Genomic DNA, 12566 nt, shown 5'->3' with positions numbered 1-12566 from the left:
TTTAGAAACGTTCGTCAAAGATTAAAAAAGAAAACGAAAACGAAAAAGGAAAATCGTCACTTTCTTTTTTTTTTTTGTGTTTTTTATTTTTATGTTTTGGTTGAAACCGCGTTTTGAACAACTATTACCAATTTTGAAGTAAAATAGATTTCAAAGACTTTGACACTGAATTGTAAGCACAAACACGAACACACTTCTCTTCTCTTCCTCGTTTCGCCTTGTAATAATTACCTCTTCTTCATAAATACTTTCCCATCTCCCAAACAGACTTATTTTCACTTCAACACCTGAAAAACTTTTTCCTTTTTCATTTATTTCTTTTTAAGTCCCAGAACCAGTTTCAGGGTTTCTTCTTTTTTTGTGCTTCAAAACAAAAATTTATCTATTTTTTTTTTGTTTCACTCGGTTTAGTTGAAATTTCTGGGTTTTTCTTTGGGGAGCAAAATCTGACTTTTTCCTGATTTTTCCGTGGTCTCGTCGTTTCTGCTTCTGAATTTTCCCCATTGATGTAGGATTTTCCGAGTAGCCAAACAAGAAGAAAAGCTCATCACCATGTGTTTCTTCAAGGTATCTTCTGTAATAATTCTTCTGGTGATCTTCTCCGTGGCGGCTATCGGAGCCATTGCTGGAAACCACAACAAAAACGGCTCTTCTCTCCCCGGCATCGAATTCCCCGACCACATGAGCTTCAATGCCGTCTCGTCGTCGGTGACCTCCGATTGCAGCCTCGCAACCTCAAACGACGACAAACAATCCGAATCCAATTCGAAATTCGATGACAACGAGGGCTACGACGACAACGACGACGGCAACGAAGGAATAAACATTTCTTCAGTTTTATCACTGGAGCAAAACAAACAAGCGGTGAAGCTCCACCTAAACCGGCGCGGCGAATCCGAGCCGAAGAAGTCCGTGATAAGCTCCACAATCAGGGACATAGCAAGAATTCAGACTCTTCATAAGAGGATGACTGAGAAGAAGAATCAAAGCAACGTGTCAAGGCTAAAGAAGAAGAAGAACAAGAAGGTTCAGAAGAAAGCGAACCAGCCAATTAGTCCTGTCGTCGCGCAGCTGCCGGAGTCTTACGCGGGGCGGCTCATGGCGACGTTGGAGTCCGGCGTCGGGTTCGGCTCCGGAGAGTATTTCATGGACGTTTTTATCGGTACACCTCCAAAACACTTCTCTTTGATACTTGACACCGGTAGTGATCTCAATTGGATTCAATGTGTTCCATGCCATGATTGTTTTGAGCAAAATGGTCCGTACTATGACCCCAAAGAGTCGACATCTTTTCGGAACATAAGTTGCCGTGATCCCCGCTGCCAATTGGTGTCATCCCCTGACCCTCCCAAGCCTTGCAAATCCGAATCCCAATCATGTCCGTACTACTATTGGTACGGTGATAGCTCCAACACGACCGGGGACTTCGCGGTCGAGACTTTCACCGTCAATCTCACCACCGGGGCCACCGGGAAGGCGGAGTTTCGCCGCGTGGAGAACGTCATGTTTGGGTGCGGGCATTGGAATAGAGGGCTGTTCAAAGGGGCTGCAGGGCTGCTGGGACTTGGGAGAGGGCCTCTTTCATTTTCATCTCAGCTTCAATCTCTTTATGGTCACTCCTTCTCATATTGTCTTGTGGATAGGAATAGTGACACCAACGTTAGCAGCAAGCTGATTTTTGGCGAGGACAAGGACTTGTTGAGCCGCCCCGAGCTGAATTTCACAGCTCTGGTCGCCGGGAAAGAGAATCCAGTCGATACATTCTACTACGTCGAGATTAAATACATTTTGGTTGGAGGAGAAGTTTTGAACATTCCTGAGGAGACTTGGAAATTGTCACCAGAAGGTTATGGCGGGACAATCATAGATTCAGGTACTACACTGAGCTATTTCCAAGATCCTGCTTATCAGGTTATCAAAGAAGCCTTTTTGAAGAAAGTTAAAGGGTATCAATTGGTCAAAATAGAGGATTTTCCTTTGGATCTTTGTTACAATGTGTCTGGAGTGGAGAACATTGAGCTTCCTGATTTTGGGATTTTGTTTTCTGATGGGGGTGTTTGGAATTTCCCAGTTGAGAATTATTTTATCCAGGTTGATCCACAAGAAGTTGTTTGTTTGGCGTTCAAGAATACTTCTGCTTCTGCTCTCTCCATCATTGGGAATTACCAGCAGCAGAATTTCCACATTCTCTATGACACCAACAAGTCTAGGCTGGGATATGCCCCAAGGAACTGTGCTGATGTTTAGCAAAGCATAAAGTTAAAAAATAAAATTCTTGGTTAGAAATTGTATGGTTGAAGATGAAGTGTAAACATGGGGGTTGAAGAGGAACATTTTTTTCTTTTTTCTATTTCTTCTTTTTCTTTTTGAGTTTATTTTTTTTTCTTTTTTCTTCACAGATACCAAATTAGATTCATTGGTTTTCCCCTTGTTCAAGCTAAGGTGATTATATACCGATAAAGAAAACAACATGATGTAGTCTAAAAAGGAATATCAATGCATTATTTTTATACTTGTTGTTAACTGTATATATTTAGTTGATTGACGAGTCAAGTTATAATTGTCTCTAGTTTCTACAAATAGAAAAAAAAAAAGTTATTAGCTGGTTGTATTGCTTTTGTTCTGTATTCTGCTTTCAAGTTCGCTGATAGATAGACGATATCACCATTGTGTCATTGACTCTTTGGAGGTTTGATGCATAATTTCCTGGTTTCAAATTGATCTCCAATTCGTGTTCGTTCTTATTGGTAACGCGTGCCAGACTTTATGTTATAATTCTCATAAATATACTTGTGTTGTTGTCTGCGCTGAATATAATATTCTAATATATCAAATGGTCAACTGTTAGGTTTGTGGCCTAAAGACTGAATATGAAACCAAAGAATTTGAGTCAATTGTTTAGGGCTTTGATCAGCTTGTCTCTTTTGTTAAACACAAATACGTATTTAAAAGTGCAAATTTAACCTTCTGTGATATTTTTCTTTTCTTCATCATTTTACACTAAAGGAATCAAGTAAAGTTTAACTTGATTGATAATCATCTAAGGGATTCGAGGAAGTGTAGGGAATTAAAATCCCTAGTTTTCACTATTCGATGTAATAACAAAATGAGAAGAACAAAAATGAACACAACAAAACATTATTTGTAGTTGTTTACTCTTAATGCAAGAGTTACATCTAATTGTCATTGCAAAATATCATTATAATTAGAAAATAAATAAAAGATAGAATCCACTAAAAATGTCTCTCAATCTTTCTATTTTCCTATTAAAAAAAATATCCAGATTGAACTCAGGCAAAAAAAAGAAAAAAATACAAAGTAATTAGACTCCACTTAACTCAATAGGACACTTAAGGGGAAAAAAAAATCAATAGTAGTACCTTTTTCAATCACCTTTTACCTCAAGAAAATCCCATGAAATACCACCCAGTTTCATCATTTAACAAACGACAGCTGATGTTTTTGTTCAAATCTTGATCCTGGTGGTTGAGGGCTTGGTTCAAGCATCACTCTTGGCCTATTTTCGGTTAAAAAATTGATGCTTCAAACTGTCGTTTTCTACATAAACTACATGAAGCAAAGGTTTCTTTGAACTAGTCATGCCTTGTGACGTTATTCTTATATGTGTTTTATTTTAAGTTCTTTGATCCATGCTTATGTGAAAGCTACAAATAAACCTTTTGAATTTTCTTTAAGGATCATAAAAGATCAATTATGCGTATATTTATTGGTAAAATGTTATGGTACTAATAAGATCAAATTTACATGTTATGTTTCAAGATGTGATACTAAATTATTCTATAATGTCATTTGACAATATAATGAGCTGCTAAATTATGAGGTTGAAGAACATTAGTCTTTCATCATCTTATCTTTTCTTTTATTTTCTTCGCAGCCGTGTCAAAAATCAAAATGTTGGTTTAGCAACGACTCATTGTCATACTCATTCATCTACCAACATTTAATGCCAAGTCATGGTTTTGGTGTCTCCAAGGCGACCGATTGATGATAATTGATAGGTATGCCTTGCCGCCTTGGCGTCCTCCTTGGCTAGTGGAACTTTTTTCTTCTTTTTTTTTTCCCCCCCCTTCAAAAATTCAATTTCAATAGTTCAATTTCCATTCTTTACCACCAATGGCGGTCATGGCATAACTGTGAAAGACGATTTATCGTCTCATTTATCATGGGACCGAATCTTATTGTTTTTGAAAAAAAAAAATGTTCAATGAAAAATAGAAAGGAAAAACAAGGGTAGAAGCATATTGGATCCATTTAGTAACATTTTTAAAATGATTTTATTTTTAGTATAAAAGTAAAAATGAGATCGATTTTAGAATTATTTTGAGATTGATTGTGAAATTACGTTTGGTTAGTTTTTAAGAGATTGTTTTGCGTATAATAAAAAAGTGAAATCGAGTTTGATTATAATTATTAATTAATATATTATAACATTATTGATAAGTATTAAAAAATAAAAACATAAAGGAAAAATAACTTTCAATCATTTTTTAATTTGTTCACAAAAATTATTTTTACTGTTTCTTATTTTTATTTTTAAAATATTTACTAAATAAATATGGTTCGCAGAGTATTTTTATTTTTATGCATTTTTAAGAAATGTAAAAATGTTTTAAAAAATAATTAAAAATTAATTTCAAACGGACTTATTATAGTGTCGGCTGATAATGGGACTTGTTCATTCCATCGCTTGGAAAGCAAGCTGTTCCTTCCTGCCTGTTTAATGCTGATGTAAACTGAAAAGTGCGTTTTGGGTCTTGCGGTGAAATGGACTGGACCATTTCCACCAACCATTCCAAAAGTTTTTTTTTATTTTTTTTATTTATTTTTTGAGAGAGAGAGAGAGGGAGAAAAAAAAAATCAAAATTTGACTTCTGGTCAAGAATATGGTGATCTCGTCACGTGGTCAAACTCAAACCTGGCTTTACCGGTGGAAACGTTTATATTGGACTTTCTCGTCCCTAAGGAAGCTCATGCAACTTCGTATTTGAAAAATTTAGAAGACTATCATAATTTTAAATTTTAATATTTAAATTTTAAATTTTTTTAAGAGAAAAATATTGTAACAAAATAAATAATTTGAGTTTGAGTTATAAAACAAATGGCTCTTTATATTGTATTAGGTGATTTTATTTTATTTATTTATTTAGCTCTGAAGAATGAATTAAATGTTGAATACTTGTATGCCTGATTAATAGTCTTGAATATGATACCTTGTTTTTCTAAAGACAAAAATGGAATAATTTACACAGGCATATATAAATTCCAAAAAAATTCGTAAGCTCAATATAATAGTAAACATTTTCATGAAGTTAAATTCAAGAATACTTAGAGCTTAAATGTTTATCATTCAAAAGAACCGATCAGAGGCCAACAAAATGTGTTTTTGCCAAGATTTATTTCTTCTCTTCTGAGATTGAAGGTTAAATACTTTATATTATAAATGACTTTAGTCTCAAATAATACCTTGTTTTTCTTTTAAAAAAAAATGGTGAAAATTACACACACACACACATTATGACGCAGCGGAAGTAAATGAGAAAAATAGAAAAATGATAAATTCATATTATCCGATTCGCGTAGAATACTGAAAACCCTGTTGATTCGATCGGAATACCGGAAAATAAAACTTCTATAGACCTGTTGATTCGTTCACGAATATCAGAAAAATAGGCATCAATCACTCGTTGATTCAACAGAATACCGAGAAGATTGGAATCAATATGTTGAGAGAACTCTCAAAGTATATAATTTTTATTAATTTTTGAAAGAACTGTCAATAACAAAGCTAGGCTCTCCTATTTATAGAAAACTACAATTCAAAAACAAAAAGGAAACGGAAAACTAATCCAAAATATCATAAATTTAAAATTTGAAAATAACTAAATCAGATAAACAGCTAAAAATAAAAAAAAAACAACTAAATAAATTAAAATTCTAATTTTGAAGTCTAGCATCCTTGCGATGCGCTGCATCACATTATACATATACTAAAAGAAAGGATAGGATTCACTGTTCATGCTACAATGCTATGAATAGTGTCTTTCCCGTTTTAGCCCTGCTTTTTCCTTCTGATGAAATTTTAATTACCGTTATGTCATAATAGTGAAATTACGATATTACCCTTCATTCTAGATTTTTGTGTGCGTATTTGCCGTGACCATTTTGGTCATTTACTGTTACTTCTGCTTATTTCGTTTGCCCTTCTTTCATTTGCTCTCTTTCACTTTTATCTGTAGCCCTCTCTCTCTCTCTCTCCTTCATTTCTTTCCTTCCGTAATGTTCTAGATTTTTCCTTCGTTGACACTGAGCCTGAGTTTTTTTTCCCTATTTTTCGTTTGTTGATTTCGGCCATTTTTTCATTATTTCTTTCTGTTGTCATTTATGCTTTTCGTTGCTTTGCTCTTGCAATCTTCAACGTTTTTTTTTTCAACTGAGATTGGAGATTTTTTTCTTTTCCCTCGTTTCTCCGTTTGTTTTCTTCTGCAACCTTTTAGATTCGTTTTTATTTTTGCATATTTAGAGTGATTAGGGTTATCTTTTTCTTTTGGTTCGTTTGATTCTATGATCTTCTAGATCTATGTTTATCTTTCTTTGTTTCTGGATATACTTTTTCCCCTTTCGGTTTTTTTCTTCTGAAACCTTTTAGATTTGTCTATTTTTCTAAATATTTGGCCAGATTTCTTCGTTTGTCATATTTGTTATTTTTGCAAATTCTTAGATTTTTTCCTCCTCGCCAGATCTAGATCTACTTATATGCTTGCGTACCTACATTGAAGATGCTTATATTTTTCTTTGGGTTCGTTCGTTTCTATGATCTTCTAGATCTATGTTTATCTTTTTCATTTCTGGATCTATATTTTTCTATTTATTTTTTCCCCCTCTGCAACCTTTTAGATTAGTCTATTTTTCTAGGTTTTTTTGTCAGATTTCTTCGTTTCCTAAATATCTTCTTCCTGCAACCCTCTAGACTTTTTTTTCCCCTCGCTAGATTTATTCGGGCTGCATCTCCTTTTTTTTGTATATCTATATTTGTTGATGTTTTATATTACACTTTTTCCCATCGGTTGTACATGCATGGTATTTTTTGGTTCGATTATGTTATTTGTTATCTTCGTACTTTATTTTCTTGAATATTTTGGTTTTGATTCCCTGGGTTTGTTCATATTTTTCAGATCTATGTTTTTATTTTTTTTCCTTTTTGAATATTGGGTTATTTATTTTAGATCTATGTTCGGTTTTTTTTTTTATCTTTTTTTTATTTGCTACTCGATTATTATATTAGTGAGGAAAAAAAAATCTTTTTCATAATTTCATAATTTTTTACTCATATTATTTATTTTTTTGGTCCTGCTCTTATATGCTATATCTTCGTTTATTTATATTAATTTGAATAAATGTCTAATATTTGTTGTCATTTTAATGTAATTTATAATAAACTTCTCATCTGCCACATGTATCTTTAATTATTTTGTTCTATGTAATATCTAACCCAAAAATAGATGCCGGTTATTTATTACTTATATTTTGCGGTGCTCTTCATGCAGTGTGACGCCTGTTGCTAACGAATCATTACTTTTATTGGTTTCTGTTTGCAGGGATTTGTATCCGATATTAAGCAAGACATTGGTAACTTTTTCTATATATATTGTATGTTATCTTTTTACTCTCTCTTTGTCTACGTTTTTCAGCTAATATCATCCACCATATTCTATTATCTCTGTTTTTCCAGTCTTTAAAGATCATAATAATACTACCCATCTCTTACTAATCTTATCGCCTTCTTTAAATTTCTTCGTTGAATCCCTGCTGCTCAGTAATTTTCGTTGCTTTCTTTGATCTATCGTTCTACCCGTGGTCTGTTCAATCAGGTAATCATTTTTTCAATTTAATTTGGTTGATTTGTTCTAGAATATTAATTTATAGTGTTATATCTGTTGGTTATATGAGATGTTTTATACTGCACTTTACCTTTTTCCTTCTCTATTCTACTCTCAGTTACTTACTTCTGTTCTAATTTCATTAACTAATATTTTATATTCACAAATTTCCCTAAATCTCATTAAGATATAACGTTTGGCCGTATCAAAAATTTGCTTTTTGATATCAGGGTATTTTATTCCCTTATGGTTATGATGATGTTATATTTCATTTGTTGTTAATATGTGCCGGGTAATTGTTACTAAAAATATGGCTACCGTTGATGTTGCCCTTATTATTTTGGACTTATGCCAACATATTTTATTTTGTCTCCTGTTTTAGTTTTATTATATATTTATATTTATAAAATCTGTTTTTGTCTATGATACTATTTTGTATATATCTGTTTGTTTCCTCTGTTGTTCACTCTTTTTTTTCTTCATTGTATTTTTGATAAGTTACTGTTATTTTTATTTTACTAACTGAGACTTGATATTTACACAGTGTCCTAAATTTTGTTACAATCAAATGCCTTTATTTATCAAAAGCTCGGTTTTTTTATATTCAAACATTTTGTCCTCCTCCGGTTATGATGATGTTATATGTCATTTGTTGTTAATATATGCTGGGTAATTGTTATTACATATATGGTTATCATTGATGTTGCCCTTATTGTTTCAGAGTTATGGTAATATATTTTATTTTCATAAACTCTTTAATAATGTGCTTATTGGTCATGTATATTGCCGGATTTTGTTAAAATTACTTATAGTACATAGTATTGACAACAAATAGATTTTGTTCAACAATTTATTGCTATTCTAAGTTATACTATTTTGTCTTACTTATGGCATAAACTCATTGATAATATAGCTGGTAGCCATGTGTATTATCATATTTTATTTCAATATACTGTTTCCAACGACTGAATATAACCTGAACCAAATGTATATACAAATTTCTTACCTATGGCATAAATTCCTTGATAAGATAGGTGGCAGCCGTGTATATTACTAGATGTCATATATATAACCACATTTTATACTTTCCTGTTTTCCTTACCTGTGGTGGACAACTTTTCCCTTCCAGTTTACTTTTGACTATTCACTGCTATTTATACTTTAGTCACTAATATTCATTGGCTGTATTTGACTATTCTTCATTTCTAATCCATCTTTGCTCATTCATTGCTATTTCTCTTCCGTTGACTACCACTTTGTATTTATACATTGCTCTCAGCTTTACTTTAAATTAATCTTTTTTTTCTTATAAAAATTACGCTTTTTATATTCAAAAAATACATTCTCATACTGTTTATATTTTTTTCTTATCATGTACCGAGAAATAAGGTACAAGTTTGTTTGAGGAAACATTACAAGAGGGAATCCCAAAAATTCCTTGCAAGGGCATGAAATAATTCACAAGTCCAAATTTATGATGTAATTGAGATATAAATTTGTATATGAATTTGTTTCTTACTCTGTTATATTTTTTTCCAGGAAGCACTAATGGCTTACCTTTCTTTTAAAGCATGTAAAATAATATATGTACTTTCTTATAACTATATTTCGTTTACTTTTTAATTTAATATTTATCAACTATTAAAGGAGCCAAAATGAAAAATAAAAACAGGGACCAAAAAAAGGAAGTTATGCCAGTCCAAAGAATTGGCCCCGAAACAGCAAGGAAAAAAACTCTCTGTAATCCGTTTGTACTAAGCAAAGCCGGAACCGTCCAATACAATAGTTTTTAAGATCATACAACTGTGTTTTTATTCTTTCATTCTAAAAACCCAATTTTTTTTTTATTTTACTTGCTTTATTTTTCCCCTAAATATGTTTTAGTTACTTTTTCCTGAGTTTTTTCCTCAGTTAATATATGCGTGTAGCGTATTAGTATAATTAGGTCAATTCTAAAATATAGTTGTTCTATTTTTTCCCATTTATTTTTTTCTTAACATATTGTAACCATTATGTGGTAATAAATTTTTCTCCTAATATGTCATTTTCAAATAGATTTGATAATTTTCTATCTCCATATTATACTGCAACAGTTGAAAATCAATCGTTACCTGCTCTATCTTCATAGCAAAGCATCATTTCTATATAAAGTCTGATTTGGTTAGCTTCGATTTGCTATTTACACAACATTCCAAGTATTATTACAATTTTATGTCTTTATTATTTAAATATTTATTTATAAGATTAGACACGGTTGCTATTGATAATATTAAATATATTTATTTACTTAATCTATAATAAAATATACTAGCTTTACTTTACAGTACAATATTGTAGGATAATATATATGGTTATAAACTATTAATTTTTTCTCATATTTTACTTATGATATTATTATTACAAAATATTTATAGATTTGTTATTTTTATTTCTAAAATTATATATTCAATTTATATATGTTATATTGTTTTGTATCATAATAATTTTATAGCATTCATTCATTGATTACAAAATTCTCATAAATATTTATTTATCATGTTATGTACATTTCATTTATCTTATTCATTAAATAAAATTCTTTATACTGTTTTGTTTAATATAGTAATAATGTAAGCTCATATGCCATAATCTTTTCTAACATAAACATAAATTTTACAAAATAGCTTATTAAATCATAATATATTGGTTGCTATCGATAATACTAAATATATTTATTTACTTAATCTATAATAAAATATACTAGCTTTACTTTACAGTACAATATTGTAGGATAATATATATGGTTATAAACTATTAATTTTTTCTCATATTTTACTTATGATATTATTATTACAAAATATTTATAGATTTGTTATTTTTATTTCTAAAATTATATATTCAATTTATATATGTTATATTGTTTTGTATCATAATAATTTTATAGCATTCATTCATTGATTACAAAATTCTCATAAATATTTATTTATCATGTTATGTACATTTCATTTATCTTATTCATTAAATAAAATTCTTTATACTGTTTTGTTTAATATAGTAATCATGTAAGCTCATATGCCATAATCTTTTCTAACATAAACATAAATTTTACAAAATAGCTTATTAAATCATAATATATTGTAATACACAGATGGAGCCGAAGAAAAGAACTAAAAAAAGGCCATAAAATCTAACTACCGCGTTCGTCGTATCATCTCACATACGGACGAGGATTCAACAGTTGTAAATACTGATTACTCAAGTAAATCAAGTTCTGGTATAAGAGATTCATTCACACTGATCCTTCGATTCAAAGTTGATGTGATGCAACATATGACCCAAACTGAAAATAGACATATACTACATATGTCTGAAATTGAAAGCCAATCTATGCAACATATCTCTGAAATTGAAAGCAGATCTTCTGAACAAGTTTATGCATCAGCATTTGAAAACAACACACAAAATCGTAAATTTCTTACTTATACTAAATAATACATTTTTTGAAGGGAAAAAAAGTTATATAATAGTTTCACAAACTGATCTAAATTTTTTTTTCTTAGGTGACACTAACATGTACACCGACTTTGGAAACTGTTCTTATATCTGCCATTATTGTGGTGCTCTTTTTTGTCTTAATGAACGAATCAATGGAAGTAACCCACCTAAATTCAATCTTTGTTGTAGACAAGGAAAAATTAGAATACCTTTTATTAAAGATATTCCATCTATACTATATAATCTATTAGATTATTATGGAGGATCCCTGAGTACACATTTTCGAAAAAATATTAGAATTTATAATTCCATGTTTGCATTTACATCATTTGGGAGTACTATAGAAAATTTCCCAAAAAACTCTATCAGCCCTTATATTTTTAAAATAAGTGGACAAATACATCATTTCATAGGATCTCTTCTTCCAACTGATAATAATCCCCCTAAATTTGCACAATTATATATATATGATACGAAAAATGAAATTGAAAATCGAATGGCTTCATTCTCATTTGAAAATGAATCAAAAGATTTAATAAAAATAATAATTGAACATTTAATTACAATGTTAGACAATACAAATAATTTAGTAAAAAAATTTTGAACGATAAGAGATAGATATGAAGAAGATAAATTACCATCTATGAAACTAAGACTTATTGTAACACCCTGAAGAATTAATTGAGATTAATTAGGGTAATTGAGATTATTAGTGTGCCTAATCTGATTTAATTAATTGAGTTTAAATAATTCCAAGGTATTTAAATTATTCACAGTAATTTATTTAATCCAGAAGTGTGTATGGGCGCATTTCTGGACTGTTATATTTTACACATGTCACTTTCTTTTATTTTTCTTTTCTTTTCTTTTCTTTTCCTTTTTCCTTTCTTTTCCTTCCTTTTCTTTTTCTTTCTCGTGCGTTTCTCTCTCTCTTTCTCTCTCTCTCTCTCACACACTTCCGTGCTCTCTCTCTCCCTCTCTCTCTCCCATTTGTGTCTCAATTCGAACCAAGAGTGATTTCAAAGAGTTTTCAACGTCAAGAGAAGGATTCGAGGTAAGATTACTGAAAGAACCTCTCTTGAATCTATGTTTTTCGGATTCCAAAACTTATTTTTGGTTCAAAACGGATTTTGATGATTTTGAGTAAAACTAGAGTAGAAATTGGAGATCTTGGGTTCTTTGGACTTGTTTTAG

At 30.9% G+C, this 12566-nt stretch overlaps 1 protein-coding gene across 1 annotated transcript; it reads left to right on the top strand.

Annotated features, from left to right (window-relative positions):
* The first annotated feature begins 337 nt into the window (after window positions 1–337).
* On the top strand, window positions 338–2348 carry LOC21403812 (aspartyl protease family protein 2). The gene has a single exon (XM_010089560.2). The coding sequence runs from the start codon at window positions 553–555 to the stop codon at window positions 2245–2247; it is 1695 nt and encodes a 564-aa protein (XP_010087862.1). The 5' UTR covers window positions 338–552; the 3' UTR covers window positions 2248–2348.
* Window positions 2349–12566: the final 10218 nt, after the last annotated feature.

The sequence above is a fragment of the Morus notabilis genome, unplaced genomic scaffold (assembly GCF_000414095.1).
Source record: "Morus notabilis unplaced genomic scaffold, ASM41409v2 Scaffold409, whole genome shotgun sequence".
In the NCBI taxonomy this organism is placed as follows: Eukaryota; Viridiplantae; Streptophyta; class Magnoliopsida; order Rosales; family Moraceae; genus Morus; species Morus notabilis.
This window is presented reverse-complemented; position numbering and strand designations above follow the sequence as displayed.

Coding starts and splice junctions, on each gene's coding strand:
- LOC21403812 (XM_010089560.2), top strand. CDS start 553: ATGTGTTTCTTCAAGGTATCTTCTGTAATAATTCTTCTGGTGATCTTC.